The sequence below is a fragment of the Idiotropiscis lumnitzeri genome, chromosome 10, assembly GCF_059441095.1.
Source record: "Idiotropiscis lumnitzeri isolate Australia: NSW breed Sydney's pygmy pipehorse chromosome 10, RoL_Ilum_1.0, whole genome shotgun sequence".
In the NCBI taxonomy this organism is placed as follows: domain Eukaryota; kingdom Metazoa; phylum Chordata; class Actinopteri; order Syngnathiformes; family Syngnathidae; genus Idiotropiscis; species Idiotropiscis lumnitzeri.
The window spans coordinates 5,134,594-5,151,283 of record NC_142400.1 but is presented as its reverse complement, the minus strand read 5'-3'; the positions used below and the strand labels follow the sequence as shown (position 1 = coordinate 5,151,283).

At 41.9% G+C, this 16,690-nt stretch overlaps 2 protein-coding genes across 2 annotated transcripts; both read right to left on the bottom strand.

Moving 5' to 3' along the window:
- Positions 1-810: 810 nt before the first annotated feature.
- On the bottom strand, positions 811-10,432 carry LOC148328763 (non-homologous end joining factor IFFO1-like). The gene is made up of 9 exons (XM_088307419.1): positions 9,155-10,432; positions 6,496-6,556; positions 5,627-5,722; positions 5,405-5,545; positions 5,094-5,287; positions 4,897-5,023; positions 4,558-4,650; positions 3,680-3,810; positions 811-3,577 (listed from the first exon to the last, which is right to left on the bottom strand). Exons 1-9 carry the CDS (start codon positions 10,051-10,053, stop codon positions 3,478-3,480), a joined length of 1,842 nt encoding a protein of 613 aa, XP_088163545.1. The 5' UTR covers positions 10,054-10,432; the 3' UTR covers positions 811-3,477.
- Positions 10,433-11,459: 1,027 nt separating this feature from the next.
- Positions 11,460-15,767, bottom strand: gapdh (glyceraldehyde-3-phosphate dehydrogenase). Its single transcript, XM_088305846.1, has 12 exons — positions 15,664-15,767; positions 15,497-15,542; positions 14,359-14,458; positions 14,157-14,263; positions 13,408-13,498; positions 13,213-13,328; positions 13,045-13,126; positions 12,787-12,938; positions 12,626-12,704; positions 12,136-12,219; positions 11,944-12,041; positions 11,460-11,831 (listed from the first exon to the last, which is right to left on the bottom strand). Exons 2-12 carry the CDS (start codon positions 15,517-15,519, stop codon positions 11,762-11,764), a joined length of 1,002 nt encoding a protein of 333 aa, XP_088161972.1. The 5' UTR covers positions 15,520-15,542; positions 15,664-15,767; the 3' UTR covers positions 11,460-11,761.
- Between the last annotated feature and the right edge of the window lie 923 nt (positions 15,768-16,690).

Sequence of the window (16,690 nt, the reverse complement as noted above, 5' to 3'; positions counted from 1 at the left end):
GAGCTGCGGCTTAAAGCAGCTTTTGTGTGAGTGTGCTCGTTGTGTTGACTGTTCAATAAATGTCAGACAATGACTGTGCCTGTCCTTACCCGCACATTACTTCAAGTACAGAGTACTACGGAATGGACGAGTACAGATACCAGGTATCGATACCGGGCCGATACCTGCCACAGATACTTGGCAAAAAAAAATAAAATCGGACATCAAGTAAGTCCTCCTCAGCATTAGTTGGCAGTTTGCCACATCGGGCGAATCATCATCTGTGTCAGAGAGGAAGGATTTGTTCACAATATTTCATCAGTATGTTAACTAACATTTTATGGTATCGGCCTCATAAAAAAAGTAGTGTTGAACGTAGCGACATTGTACAAATAATCGCTTTAAAAAATGCAAAAGAGCAGGCGTGCGATAAACAATATAAAAGAGGAGGGCAGCACACTTAAAAAAAAAAAAAAATGGCATTCTCCTTAATTAAAAAAAAAAATTATGAATTCCACTTTCGCTGCAGAACATTCCAAAAAAATGGCCATCGTGCTAAAGTGAAAATGCTATATGCTAATTTTGCTCCATTTTTAAAAAGATGGTTTTGTATTCTGCGACAATTCCCAAAATAAATAAAGCAGCACGATGTACCATTATTTATATAATAAAACAAAAATTGAAGTTGAAACGTGCTCCACTTGGAAGAATATAAAATGTGTCGATTTAAATTTGATAAAAAACGCCCGGAAGCTAATAAATGGAATCAAATTAAATATACATACATATATATATATATAAATAAATAAATAAAATCACACTTTTGTCATGTTGCTTGGATAAGTTGTTTATTCGTCCCCCTCTTTGTTTGACATACAGAACATCTCACGGCTGTGCAAGGATGCTAAAATAATGTTTCAAGCGTTTACGTGTACACGGAATTGAAAGAAACAAAACAAAAAAAAAAAGTTTTAAAATAAATCACATTAGAAGCCTTTTTTTTTTTTTTTTTTTTTTTTTTTTTTTTTTTGCTCGTACTGTAAAATTAAAACCTTCCCGGCCGGCTGTTTACATTCTAGCTACTTCAAAATGGATGCAGCACGAGCGCATTTCGTCACTATTGGGCGGAATTCTTGCATCTGCAAAAAAAAAAAAATCTTTTACAGGACTTTTTTTTTAATATATGAATTTTGCCACATTTGGATATAAGTGTACCGCCAAACAGTGACGTAACGGGAGAAAAAAGGTCATGAAAGGTAAAAAAAAAAAAAAAAAAAAAGGAAATGGTGGACCAGCGTGGACACGCCACGTCTCGTCGTTTTCGTTCGGTATTTATTGCACACTAAAATAATGAATTTCAAGACTTCCTTACCATTCATCTAAATATCGAACGCTCAAAGAAGAATTGGGCTGCTTGTGCTTGCCTCTTCATTTGCCTCAGTCGAACGTCTTTTAAAAGTGTTTTCAATGAAAACATTCTCCATTCAGAATTTCAAAAGTCAAAGGAAGTCGAACGTCTTGTACGCTACGTCGCTCACTTCCGGCTTTCGTCTTCCGTCAAATGGCACCATGCATGATTGGAATATAAGCCTCGACTGTTCGGAAATTGAACGACTTGATCGTTTCGCCGCCCGATGACGAAAAGTGTTTTCAATTGATGGCGTCACAGAGCAAATTGAGTTTTCTATTTACAGTGTTTCTCCGTGACGGCTTTACAAGCGATAGCGCACGTGTCGTTATTTCATTGCTTCGCTCGTTACTTTCTACGTGCAAAATCAAAGTTGATTTATTTACATCAAGCACGTTGGTGGGGGAAGAAAATAAAGCGAACTCACGTCTTAAGTCACTGCTCACAAGCCAAAACAAAGAAGAAAAAAAATAAAATCAAATAAATAAAAACAGCACTCGGGGCCCATTATCTCCAAAAACTTGTACGTTGAGGCGCCACTGTATTAGTCACACATTGCAACTATTTTTCTCGATCATGCAGTCGCTTCCTGTCGCTGTTGTCGTTTAAAGTGCACTGGGAATATTGCACATAAAATTCCCGAGACTTGACCACGAAAGTCATCAGCGACCAATAAATCTTTGCCGCTGTGACAAAAAGTCGGATTGCGGCTTGTTGTCAGCGTGCGCCCCAGCTGCTGACGTTTCAAGTTTTGATCACGAAAGCGCATTGAATTCCCACAATTCACCAAAGCAAGCTTGCACAGTGCGGCTGTAAGGCAGTAAAACGCTGACTCGTGACATCGGAGTGGCAAAGTCGTACTAATCACGAGGCATATTTGTTAGCAATATTAGGATGAATATGTTTCTTATTGTCTATTTGTCGTTTTGCTCAAATCTTCAACGCGCGAAGGCTGCGTATTGCGATGCTCACTTCTCTCGTTTGCGAACGAGCTACACTAATGTTGTGTCTCTATTCAACATGGAAAATAAACCTTATGAAAATTTTGTAGGAAACTGAAGCACTATTATAGTGAGGACTGGATTGTTTTTTTTTGCCAACTGTTGGCGCACATGCTGTCCTAAAAACATCATTTTAGACAAAACATTCACGTTTGACCGCCAAAAATAGATTTGGCCAACCACTCTTACTAAATTTTATTGCAGTATTTTTCCCCCCCAAGAAAACGCTACATTCTCCCCACAAAATCTTGCAAAGTCCAAAACCCTTAATTGAATTTCTTAAATTTCCTTTTTTTCCCCCGCAAATCTGTACTATTGCTCAATCTACACGTGTCAGTCCTATTTTGACAAAATACCGGAAGGGTTGAAAATTGCCTGCTCGCTCCTTTAATCGGTGACAAACTTGCCGTTTTGGGGGTCTCTTGAAAAGTGAACATTTTGGAGGTATGGGGATTAATCCGAACGCACTATTTCGACCCCCCCAATTAAAAATTCAATATTTTATATTTTACATATGTATATATTAATTAATTACTTTTATCCGACCAAAAGTTGTAATTGTCGCCCAAAAATAAATTTAGCGACAACATCTATATTTTGCCCCCGAAAATTAAACTTTGTCTCAAAAAGACTGTCACCAAATATTGTAAATATTAGCCCAAAGCACCCCTTCTGTCCCCTTTAAAAAAAAAAAAAAGCTAATTTTGTCCCCCCAAAAGTTTATCTTGCCACACATATCTAGTTTTTGTCTCACAAAAATTGAACAAATACCGCAAAATTTATGATTAAAAAAAGAAAGTCACATTTGGCACACAAAAAAAAATCATTCCAGAAAATCTCCAATTTGCTAACATTTTGATGCCTCTTCATTTAAACGCAACCTTTTTGGAGCAACTACAAAACCTCTTTCGGTCCTGCACTAATTAGAATGCTTCGTATTTTCTACCAAATTCCGACTAAATGTTCACGTTAACGTGGACGATACGAATGTTGACTACTGTGTTGATGATGATGTTTGTAGGGCCACAGGGGTGGTGTTGCGACGGTGCGGTACTGTTTTGCAGATCACATGACCGCAACGGCCAGGTGTCAGGACTTCCCGGCGCTGGACGAGGACGGGGGAGACGCCGAGCTCCGGTCGCTCTCTCGCTGGTCGCTGTCGTCCGAGGAAGTCTGCGTCGCCGCGTTACTGCCGCACACGGAGATGGCATATCATATGTACATGTAAATTTGTGCTTTTTGACTTCCCACACGCTTGATCTTGTGATGGCGTGTCGGTGCGCGTGCATACTTGTCGCCGCTTTGCGTGATGAGTCTCCTGCACGTCTCCATCTGGACGTCCAGGCCTCTCTTCATGGAGCACATCTCCATGTACTCGTGCAGGTGGCGGTTCATGTCGCTCTTTGCTGTCGCCAACTCCAGCTGGAGGGAACAGTTGGACTTTCAGTCGCCGTTTACTACACTCACAGTCATTTCTAAAAACGTCGCGGAACGTTCCAACCCACACTATGCATTTTTAATTTCATATTGAGGATTAGATGGCGGCGGAGAGAAGAACAATTCTTCAAAAAGTTCAAACAAAACAGAGAATTCCATGTGAATGTAACCAAACACAAACGAACGAAAGTGCGCTAGCTTAATGCTAACAGGAAACGTAAAATGTCAAAGAAAGCTAACAAAATGAACATCAATGTTGCTTTAGTCATTACCCTCGAAGCAACTTACATTAGAACATAAAAATGTGTAGCAACACACGCAAACAGACAATAGTCATCCTTCAAAAAAAATAAAATAAAAAAAACTAATATTCACTGCTTCGAAGAGACTTTCCATATTATTATATAGTATAAGTATTACACTGCCCCCTGGTGGTAAATGATTGGACACAACGGGGCAGTGGCGCATGAAATCAGTTGAATTTGTTACATTTGATTCAATTAGTATGTAGGAATGTATGTGTTTATATATTGGTATGTATTTGTCTAAGAAAATATGTGTCCAACAGAGTGTTGTTGGACAAAGCATTTATTAAAAATAATTCTTACAATTTTTTTACCCAGTATGAGTACTGACGTAAAGCGTCGGCACTGAAACCAATGCCAGCCAGTATCAGTACTGGGTGGTTCAACCACTAACAAAAAAAAAAAAAACTTGAAGCAAATGTTTTACCTCAATCTGGTCAATGGTCTCCTGGTATTCCTTCTCTCGGGACTTGAACAAGCACTCAGTGTCATTAATTACTTTTTCCAGACAGTCGTCCTGCTAGAAAGGGAAACAAACATGGGCCAAGTTAGTCACAGAGAAGAATTTTTTTTTTACTGTAGTATCTATAATTATTTTGATTAAAAATAGGTCATGATTTTTTTACAGCAGTAAAAAAAAAAATGTCCACACTTTTTTGTCATTGTGTTAAATGAAATTTAAATTTCCTCACAGTCTGCCTTAATTTTTCTGTGCACATTTTAGCACAAAATTGGCACGCAAGAGTTTGTTAAAGCCGCAGCCTACCTCTCCAGGCGGGTGGGCGGGGTCAGGAGGCAGCGTGCATCCTGGGAAATCCTCCCACAGCAGTAGCGTCTCCTCCGTCTCCTCCCAGGCCAGACTGTCGCAGTCGTCTTCAAACTCGCACTCGCGCCTGCAAGGTGAAGATGAACGTGAGAGGCGGGAAATTCCAAGAGGTCTGCTGCGCACGTGCAATCGCTCACAGGTGGTTCAGCATCCTCTGCATCTCCTCGTTGATCTGATTGGCTGACGAGTTGCCGTGCTGCTGCCGCTCGTCCTCTTTGACGACGGCGACGTCGCTCTCGGATGTGCTGACTGGTTCATCGCCTTCGCTGCCATTGACGGACACGGGCGTTTGTTTGCGGCGCAGGCTTAATGGCGGTTGGTTGTTTGTAACCTGCGCACGTATTTGTGGGGCAAGTCAGTGACAGTCGTGATAACCTTTCAATTGTCAGGAGCGGAAGTAGTGACACCTGAACAAGTACAGAAAAATCAACGTGAAAAAATAGTCCACCTGGTACATCTGGATGACATCCTCGCAATTCCTCTGTTGGGCGACGTCACAGAGGCGAGCCGTGATGTCGATCCTGCGGCAGATGTCCATGTCCACTTTCATGGCTTTCTCCTGAATTTTGGTGTCCAGATCGGACAGATTCTATAACGGGAAAAAAAACATGAATGCATTTTTCTGATGACATCACTTGGAATGACGTCATGTCGGCAGTGCGGCGCTCACGTTGCTCATGAGGCCTTTGAAGAGAACCAGCTCGGCCTTCAACTGCTGAACTCGGAGGGCCAGCTCATCTTGGCAGCCTTCGCTCTCCTGCAGGTCCTGCGCACATTACGCAAGAGGAGGTCATGATGAGCACAATAAAAGCTTTGAGCGCCGATGAACCAGATGAAAACATCGGCAATAGTAAACGCATCGGTGGCGGCGAGGAGCTCGGGATTTGATGGTGAGGTAATCGTCTATTAGCGCCCCCCCCCCCCCCCCCCACTGTTGACTTATTCAACCGAGCTGCTGATGAGCTCAGGTGAACTATTCATCCTCATCACCATTTTTTTATTACAATTAATTGAATCTGTGTTGACTCCTTTAATACCATTGACGGCTAAAGACGTCAAAGATTTTTTTTTTTTTTTACTCGGGTGGTCGTGAATGAGTTACTTTAGCATCACGGCAGCAGAGCAGCAGCCCAATAGCATTTTAAATTTAATGTCCAAAAATTCCCCCCCAAAAATGCACTTAGTAAACATTTTTTTTTCCTTGTTGTTCAGGCATACAAATTATTTTAATGTGCAAAAGGTGGAATTGAGACAACTGGGCTCTCTTCACGTTTGTTGATTGTTTTATAAAAGGATAAAAGAAAATAAGATAAAAGTCTATGTGAAGTTGATGAAAAATGCTTAATGTCAATATGTTTATTTTGCTCATGTTTTATTTTATGATTTACAGTGGACAAGTAAAATTATTATATATTTTAAAAAATTAAAAAAAAAAAACTGAATACATTTTAATGGAGCAATCTGGTGGGGGAAACAGTTAAATGAATGCAACAAAAAAAAAAAAAAAATCAAGTTCCTGGTCATGTTGCAAATGATTACCTCTTGCAAGTCAGCGATCTTCTGCTGCAGGTCTGTCCTCATTGTGTATTCTTCTTCCCATCTAGAAGTCAAACAGACATAGAAGCGTCTCACTCATTTATATGTCCCAAATGAAAAAAATGTCATCGGAAAAGTTTTCAATATAACCAAGAGTTCCCTATCGAAAAACAGTTCCACGCTCACGCAAAAGCTGCTGTTGGCCACAACTTGCGCCTCGACGCTCACGTGGAGACTCCGCGACGACACCCCAAAAGCCCCGCCCCTTTACGGCACATGCTTGTACACATATAATCGGCTCAAAGCCTTCAGAATCCCCGAGTGCTGTCATATGATTCATCTTTTAAACTATTACTATCCGAATTATTATTCAAGGAAACAAAATGACAATTTTCGATGGGCTTCGGCAACATCAAACTCCCCAAAGAAAGTCTTAATGGATTTATTGGAAGAGTAAAGAGCCTTCCCCAAACTGTTTGGAAGTTGCAAGCATTCGATCCTCCTACAATTTTTTGGGATAAACTGAAAACTTGAGAGAGGAACCGAAGCTCATAAATTGTTGGTTTGAGAAAAAAGGTGCACCGTCATGATGCTGAAAATCATCCTATAAATCTGAACTTTTAATACATTTAAAAGCCCGCACCCCCCCCCCCCCCCCTCTCCCTTCGCCTGTGCGTGAATGTCGCTCCCCTCTGCCGACTGCCGCATCATCTCTTTACTGATTCTCAAACACTGCGACACATCGAGATCTCTTCCAAGTGCTCCTGCATCTCAAACAGTCCACAAAACAGGAGACGTACGCTGGGAGAATGCGGAGAGGAGCGTGCAACCTTTAGCGAGGCGGGACACCCCCCCCTCCTCACACCCACCCCACCTTGCAGCAGTGCATGGTGCAATGCAGATAGGGTGAGGAGTGAGCAAGAGGGGGGAGCAGAGGCGAGACCGGAGGGGGGGGGTGGGTAGCACTCTGTGGTTACGAATAAAAACGATGAGCGTGCATGACCAAGCTATATAAATAAAAATTAAATCTGGGCAACAAAACGTTCCTTTCTGCCGTGAAGGTGAGTCGTAGCTGAAGGAGGCTGGCGCCAAAGCCGACGTTGAAGTCGCTCGGGAGGGGAAAAAGGCTCAACACGTGAAGGTTATTTGAAGCTGGACATGTATGAGGTCATTCGCCTCATTTGGACTCCCATTAAAAACTCTTCCTGTGACTTTGAACTGAACAGGGGAAATATCTCCAAACGACTGTATGACATTACCCCCAAATTACTTTAGTGGCATTTGAGAAAACTGGGAAGCAGGAAATATCACATAAATTAGATTTTAAAGCATTTCAATCAAAAAGTAAATAAAAACATGGCTAACAAAGATGTGTTTTTTAATCTGATAAATTACATTTAAATTTAATTGGCTGTTTTCACTTGTCTGTAAAACAAGTGTCGGCATCTGGTGGCCGACAGTGGAATTACACCAAAATGAACTGTGGGCAGAACAAAATTGAGTTACAAAACTCTCCCCCCAAAAAATTATTATGTATATTTTTTAAATAGCACTCAACAAATACTCCATATATCTTTAAAAAAATACCTAAACCGAGTACAATCTTAACAAAAACAAAAAAAAAAATAAAAAACTTTTAATTAAAAACCAACTGAATTAAAAACAAAAGTCAAAATAAAAAAATAAAAACAAACTCTCACAAAAAAATCCCAACCTATTGCGACCTTGTTCCCCACAAGACCAATCGAAACGCGATTGACCTCCATTCTTTCGTATATTTAGAAACTGACTTGTTTATGCTGGGCGTATATTCCGAGCAACAGCACCTGCCTCTGTGCGAAGTATCAGACTGGGTGGGACTTATGCTGACGCAGCCAGAGACAGCTGAGCTGCAGCTGCTCCAAAAAAATGTTTAGAAGTGCAATACAGAACCTTGGACAAATTTCTTTTCAAAGAAATTTACAGTATAACCAGGGCTTAAGTATGAAAAATAAAAAATTCAAATGGCTGGCAAAAGTCTTTGGCCAAGCAGTACAACAAACACGTTTATCACTATCAAGCAGGAAAAAAAAATCCCATCCATTATGGCTTTATGATTTTATATAGTAGCCTATAAGACTGTAGAGAGGCATTTTTCATGTCATAAAAAAATGTATGTTTGTGGGAATGCTGGAACAGATTAATGGCATTTGCATTGATGTCAATGAGGAAAGTTGATTTGCATTACAAATGTTTAGTTAGGAGCTAATGAGGCCAAAATTCGGCCCAGTAAATTGAGGCGGCGTGAGCAGTACTTATTTTGTGGCAAATAAGCCGTGCAAATTTATCCGGACAAGCAACATTGGCACATGTGCAACCATTTCGGCCTGGAATGGACCGATGAGTAGGACTGAATTTGAAAAATACTCAAATCGCATTTTTTTTTTTGTCAATAGTATGATTGCAATTTAAAATGGATAATTTTCCCAGGTCACCTGCCCATTATTTTTTTTTAACAAATATAAACAATAGATGGATCAATACTACAATAAACAAAAAAAATTGCTTTAGTTTTATTTATTTATTTTATTTTATTTTTTTAATTAAATTAGTGATATGCCAGATATTTTTTTTTTCAAATTGCAGCTTTGGAATTTCAAAATGGAACTATAATTCAACTTACCTGCGTTTATACTCGTCCCTCTCGCGCTTGACTTTAGCCAGGACGTTGTAGAGCGCTCTGATCTCAGGGGTGATGGTGTCGATCTGGACCCCGACTCCATCCGGGTGCATCCAGGACACCCCCGGGCTGGGCAGACGCTCCGACCCGTACCTGCGAGTGGGGTTATAGGACCAGATGGTGCCCGGCAGGAAGCGAGGAGCCGTAGTCACAGAGCGTCCGCTGGTTCTGGACACAGGCGAGAGAGCGGAGGGGGACGCCTGGCTGATGGTGATGGCCGGGTTACAAGCGCTGTCAGTTTGGGTGGAAGTGGCGCTCTCTGGGGCCAGGCAGGACAAGGTTGTGGGCCTCCTGGCTGAGTTGTTGGTGTTGTGGAAGGGGAGCGAGCCGGGTCTGAGCGGGATGGCCCCAACGAAACCCGTCTGCACGCCGGCCTCTTGCGTGTGCGGCCTACAACTGCTGTTGGCCTCCACCGCCTGCTGCAGCTGCTTCTCCAGAACCTTATTCCTACGCTCCAACTCATGCACCTTGGCCAGGAAGCACCTGAATCTCAGGTTGAGGGTTTTGAGCACGCTGATGTTGGAGCCCAGGTCGTTGCGCAGAGCCATGGCGGCGGGAGGATGGTGCACTGAGGGCTGGGGGTGCTGATGCTGATAGTGGTGCAGGTAAGGCGAGCTGTGGGAGGGGAACTCAGGCCCCGGATGTTCGTGACCGTGAAGATCACCCAGCAGGAGAGACGCCGGGTCCGCAGAGCCGAACACGGCGTCCGGGAGGAGGCCTGAGGGGGATTCGGGCTGTCCGGTAGCCTGGCTCGGCTGCGGATGTTGTTGGAGATGTGCCGTGGCCCCCAACAATGGATTCATGCTATGGTATGGGAAACTAAAGCGCTGCAGATCTGGCATGAACACGGGCGGGATATGTCTCTCTTAAAGCAGAATAATGTCAATAAAACCACCGGTAAAAATAAAAAAACGAGCGGTTGAGATGCGCAGCGTTTACCTTCTTATATAACTGTCTCGGAATTAGATTTATCCTCACAGATTAGAAGGTTTTAACGACGACTGCTGCTCCTGTTGGCTCTGCACGATGACACACGGGCCTAAAAAAACTGCAAAAAAAATTCCCCAAATGACCGATTCGGAGAACGGCAAAATAGAGGAGGATTTGTCCCTACAAGGCGAAAAAAAAAGCAGCTGGATGAAGGAGAAATCTGAAGTGAGGGCGTCCCTCCGAGTTGTGGCAACAAAATGTGACCGCAGGACAAGTGCAGCTGATACAAGCTCTACCGTAATGACGACAGCAAACGAGCAAGAGGTTCTTGTAATTCTCTTTAACGCACCATATTGCGCCACTAGAAACAAATTGTGAAAGATAAATGATAATTTTATTAGGAATGGTGTCGAAATTATGAAAATAAAATGTTCACCGAGTTGAAATGAGTCGACAAAAAGAGAAATATTTGGAGGTTTATTTACATGCGGTAGTACGTCAAACAATGCGGATGTCGTGAAAGTACGCCCCCTAGGTGCTGTGAGCGGTGTTGGGTGACGTCACAACAAACTACGATTCACATTTGGAAGAAGCATCTCTTTAAGTTTAGTTTGCTTTCTTATTTATGAAACAAGGTTGTTTTATTTAAACAAGCCTTTCAATAATTTTAATCAGATTTGTCCAGGCCACTTACGTTGGCATAAAAACTACCAAATTATATTACTTGTTCCATGAAATGTTAATTTATCAACAGAATTTATTCATGATTTCAGCGGATTATAAAATAAGAAAATTTTAATTACTCTGTGCTTTGTGGTGCAGTAACCTTCCCGCTCCATCACGGTTTCTGTGTTCCGCTGTTTTGCAAATTTAGTGTAGTGCAGTTTATAAACTATTTTGAATTCCACGGTCAACCAATAGATGGCGGTATACTTTGGACAATAAAGGTGAAAACTGGGATAATTTCAAACTCAGCCTGAACTCCACTAATGCTGTATTTTTATAACGTTCACCTTTGGGCATGATTGATATATATTGTGAGAAAGGTTTGGGGGGGGCAGCACCATTACACTGTACAATATTTTTGTCTTATCCATTGCTCTCTCATTCAATATTTAATACATATGCATATTGGGAAAAAAAATCTATAAGTACTGAAAAAAAAATCACACCAAAGGAGTATTTATAAAGAGCATTTCTGTACGGTGGATTTCACTTATTTTGGGGGTGGTCTGCAACATAACTCCCATGATGGATGATGATATATGTATATATAGGTCATTGGATTGTGCACAAATACCACAAAAGAGCCCGCGAGTCTCACAAAGAGGACTTTTTATTTCTCCGCCGACTGCATCGCTGAAGTACCACAGACACTCAACACCTTCAACTCCTCACAAGCGCAGAACAGGACATTTCAGAGAAAGAAATTTTACAAATAATTCCTTTGTGATCTGTGGAAAAGAGGTGGGGGGGGGTCTCTTCCCAGGCAGCGGGGTTCATCGAGTAAACGCAACAAGGCAGAGCTCCACGTGCACAGCGTCAAACTTTTTTTTTTTGGTGTACATGTGGAACTCTGATGTGGAGAATGTGGCAAAGTACAGAGTCGCCCAACTGGGTTTACTCCTTGGTAGCCATGTGGGCCATCAGGTCGCACACGCGACTGCTGTAGCCAAACTCATTGTCGTACCTACGGAGAGAAACAACGTCGTCAACTATTGGAAGAAAAACATTTAAATAGCGTAGAACCAGTCACATAATTTGTCCTTTCTGTAGTTTTACATTCAAAACGCCACACGTACCAGGAGACCAGCTTGACAAAGTGGTCGTTGAGGGCGATGCCAGCGCCAGCATCAAAGATGGAGGAGTGGGTGTCGCCGTTGAAGTCTGTGGACACAACCTGCAATGGGGGATGTCACACAGTCAATTTAAAAAAAAAAAAAAAAAAAGAAAAGAAAATTGGGGGGAGAATAAAAAAAATTAGCATGACGTACCTGGTGGTCTGTGTATCCCAGGAAGCCCTTCATGGGTCCATCAGCGGCAGCCTTCACCACCTTCTTGATGTCGTCGTACTTGGCCTGTAGAAAGAAGGTCACGTGTACTTTGTAAACCAAATCAAGACTAAGCAGGACAAAAAAAAAAAAAACGCTACCTGAAGGCAACCACCAGAGGGCGCAATTTAGTCAACAACAAAAATCAAAAGGAAAATCATTTGGACTAAGACATTTCCCGCCTAAACGGGCTGCGTACAACTTATGACTAACGTTCACGTCAAAACACATTTAACCGTGTTGAAGCAACGGGACAGGGACTAACCAGCAGGGGGCGCAAATGTTTTCAACGAAACTAGTTTCTTGACAAAACGGGCTGCCCTCAAATTGAAAGCGACACGGGTTGGTGCAAAACTTCCTACACTGCATGTGTGTCCACAACACTTGAGCAAAGAATGTCCATCCCTAGTTCTGAGTAAGTGGGACTACTCACGGGTTTCTCCAGACGGACAGTAAGGTCCACCACAGACACGTTGGGGGTGGGGACACGGAAGGCCATGCCGGTCAGCTTGCTGTCAAACAAAAAGCATCACAACGTGACTCAAGTCCTTCAGAAATATGTGGCAGTTCTATTCACAGTTTTCCACATTTTACCCGTTAAGCTCGGGGATGACCTTGCCGACGGCTTTGGCGGCGCCGGTGGAAGCGGGGATGATGTTCTGGCTGGCGCCGCGGCCGTCCCTCCACAGCTTGCCTGAGGGGCCGTCCACCGTCTTCTGGGTGGCGGTGATGGCGTGAACTGTGCTCTGATGAGCCAAGATGACATCACCGATGATTAGTTATTAAAAAAAAAGTGGAATAAGTTCCCCTCCTGCCACTATTGTCGAAGGTTTCGTGGGTTCGAATCCTCACCATCAAGCCTTCGATGATGCCGAAGTTGTCGTTGATGACCTTGGCCAGGGGGGCCAGGCAGTTGGTTGTGCAGGAAGCGTTGCTATGAAGACAAAAACAGTTGGAGCTTTAAAAACATACTTGATGGGACGGAGAAGCAAGATTTGGTCATGAGCGGCAGATTCTCACCTGACAACCTTGAGGGAGTTGTCGTACTTCTCGTGGTTGACCCCCATGACGAACATGGGTGCGTCAGCGCTGGGAGCGGAGATGATGACCCTCTGGGCGCCGCCCTTTAAGTGGCTCTGCGGTTGAAGGTGACGACAGATTAGACGTTTTGGGTCAGAAAACGCTTCAGGGCAGATGAGATTAGGTTGCACGTACGGAGGCCTTCTCGATGGTGGTGAAAACGCCGGTGGACTCCACCACGTACTGGGCACCAGCATCGCCCCATTTGATGTTGGCGGGGTCCCTCCTGCACCAAACAAAATGTTGGGGATTGATTACGTTGGTCAAATAAAAGCACAACGGAACACAAAACAACCTTTTTTGGGGCATTCTGATGAAAGAAGGCGATAAAGTTGCTCACTTCAAGACTAATGGGAACAGTTTGGATTTTTTATTCATTTTATTTTAACTTAATTTGACTTTCCAAAAATTCTCCTCGAAGAAGGATTGTTGGACTAATTGACCGAGTATTTTTTAAAAATTTAATATACCTATAAATATTTTTAAGTGATTTTTCTTAAATCTGACGATGGAGATTCTCGGTTTTTCAGGTCCTGGTAATCCACAAAAATTGAGTTGAGGCCAGGGAACTCGATAAGATTCTTTTTTTTTTTTAAAAATGAGGAAAAAAATAACTGCGGATCAACAATTTTATTTCATTTTTTTATGCATTTTTGCTGCGCTTTTTTTTTTCTTTTATATAAATATCAACTTGCAAATCACATGACCAAAATGAGCATTTTGACATGTGCCTAGAAACGCATGCAAGCAATTTTCAAAATAAAACAAATGCAACATACACCACACGGATTTTTTTCTTAACCATCTCATATACTGCATACCCCACTTTTTTGCATTTTTTTTTTTTTTTATAAATATCTTTAAAAATGCCGCTTTGGACTTACTCGTGGAACACGGTGATCTTGTGTCCGTCGATGACCAGCTTGTCACCCTCAACCTTGACCTCACCGTTGAAGCGGCCGTGGGTGGAGTCATACTTGAACATGTAGACCTAGAAATTGGGCGGAGGGAGGGGGGGGTGGCGACTTTTAAAATCAAGTCTTACCACTCCGGGCATCTGATCAAGCCCCTGAAGCGAAACCTCACCATGTATTCCAGGTCGATGAAGGGGTCATTGATAGCCACAACCTCCACCTTCTTGGAGTGGAAAGCAGCACGGGTCACCAGACGACCAATGCGGCCGAATCTGACAAGGAAGGAAAAACATTTGAAGATTTCAGTCTGGCCTTTAGGTGGCGACGTGGGCGGGAAAATTAAGCGCTCAAGATTTCTGAAAGTTTTTTTTTTTTTTCATACTAAAACTGAAAGAGTAACAACAATTAGCACAGTGGTAAATAATCTGTTTCTGTCCGGAAGGGGATGCCACAGGGTTCTGTATTGGGGCCCCCATTATTTGTCATCTATATCAAAAACCTTAGGCAAAAAATGTTTGATGCAAATTTGCATTTCTATGCTGACAACTTTTTATTTATTTATTTTTTTTATTTACTGCTACGGATCAATTTGTCCACTTCAATTTAATTAATTCACGCGAATCTTCTCAATGCGGACAAAACAAAGCTCACGTTGCTCTCAAACTGTCAATTGATTCAAGCAGCCTCTTGGACAGGACTCGCTTAAAAAAATATATATTTTTTTTAACCATATTTCCTGATTAAATGAAATGAATCTCACAAAACATGATCGGGAGATTTTGAGGTCAAAGGGTAAAGGAGTGTTGCATAGTTGGACGTGCAAAGCCCCCCAAGTGAGGGTCCAAAGTCAAACGTGCCAATTGGCGTGATGACGACAAGCGCCGCGCCGTGATTGATCAACACTTGTTACTTTTTAACTGTGGAGTTCAAAATACACGTCAGAGGGTGGGCGGATAAAGGGCAGACATCCAAGTGAGCCAATGGATGTTGACTGTTTGAAAAAAAAAAAAAAAAAAAAGAAGTTTGAACTGCTATCAGCTAAAGGTCAAAGTTCAACACTGACTGAGATGGCTCCATTTTATCAGTACTATTATTACCCAACAGTGCACATCACACCGAGAGGCTTCCATACAAACATGGTCATCTCCAGTCATCCACATCGAGGTGGAGTTAAAAATAGCTTGACATTTTCCTTTGAGTGTCCCAAACGCTCACTTAGGAGGGGGGGGTTACAGAGATTCAATTGCAACACATGCGGACAACCCAAGACAAAATAAATGCAAAAATAAAAAAAATTAAAAAAGCCTTACCCGTTGATACCGACTTTGACCATTTTGCCTGAGTTGAGTGAGTCCTCTGCAGAGAATAAAGGGCAACGACGGCGTTAGTCAACAATGCAGGGGGCGGAACATTTTCAATCAAGCAGCAGGTGCTTCAAATTGTTAAAAAAAAATTTTTTTATAAAGCTTTGCATTACCGTTTGTGAGAAGCCTGAATCTGTCCTGCGACTCAAGGTGAGAGTGGGGGAGAGCAAAGTTGAACTCGGCCTTTTATAAGGAAGTGGACTTTGAAGCCACGCCCCCTCCCACGCCCCCTCCTGCCCTTCTGAATGTCAAGGTCAGCCAGGCCGCTTCACATTCGCAACAGGCTTCTTTGCTGTGCACGCCTTCGGGTCCGTTGCTGACCTTCTCACACACACACACACACACACACACACACACACACGCACACACCCCGACGTATAAAGAGGGAGCACACTGGGGATCGGGTCTCTTCCTGCCTTACGGTGACATTTCATGTCCAAAGACCATGACCCCTTCACTTTACGCTTTTATCTCGGGAGGAGAACTTATGCAATAGTAAAGTAAGCATGTGGTTTTCAGAACGTCTGTAAATGAACATGAGTCTTAATTTTTTTTTTTTTTGTACTCATGGTCCATATTTGATTTTTAAAAGGGACAGATTGGAAATGCAACCTGCAGGGAAAACAAAAAAACAAAAAACAAAAAAACATGAACAAATGTGTTCAAATGTGTGTGTAAAAATAATAAAAAAAAAAAATAATTGTAAAGAAATGAATTATATTCATATTTATATTTGTATGTATTTCTCAATTGTTTTGTACAGTTTATTAAAATGAGAACTAAGATTTAAAAAAAATATTTAAATTTTATTATAGAATTTAATTACTAATAATATTTGCTTTAACTGATATGATTTTATCACAGGATTTACAACAAAAAAACGTCTTAGAATATAAAAAAAATATTTGAGGAGGGAAAAAAAAAGCAAAATTAATGCAATAGACGTATTCAACTCAACTTTATTGTATTAGATAATGGAAAGGCCACCAGTTTGAGACAAGATTTCTGAAAAAAAACAAAAACAAACCTCCACTCACCAAAAATTCTGATTTATAATTCATACTAATTGACATTCATCTACGTGAACGCACAGATCATGCTTTCTCGCAATAATTCACAATAATGATTTATTTAACAAGG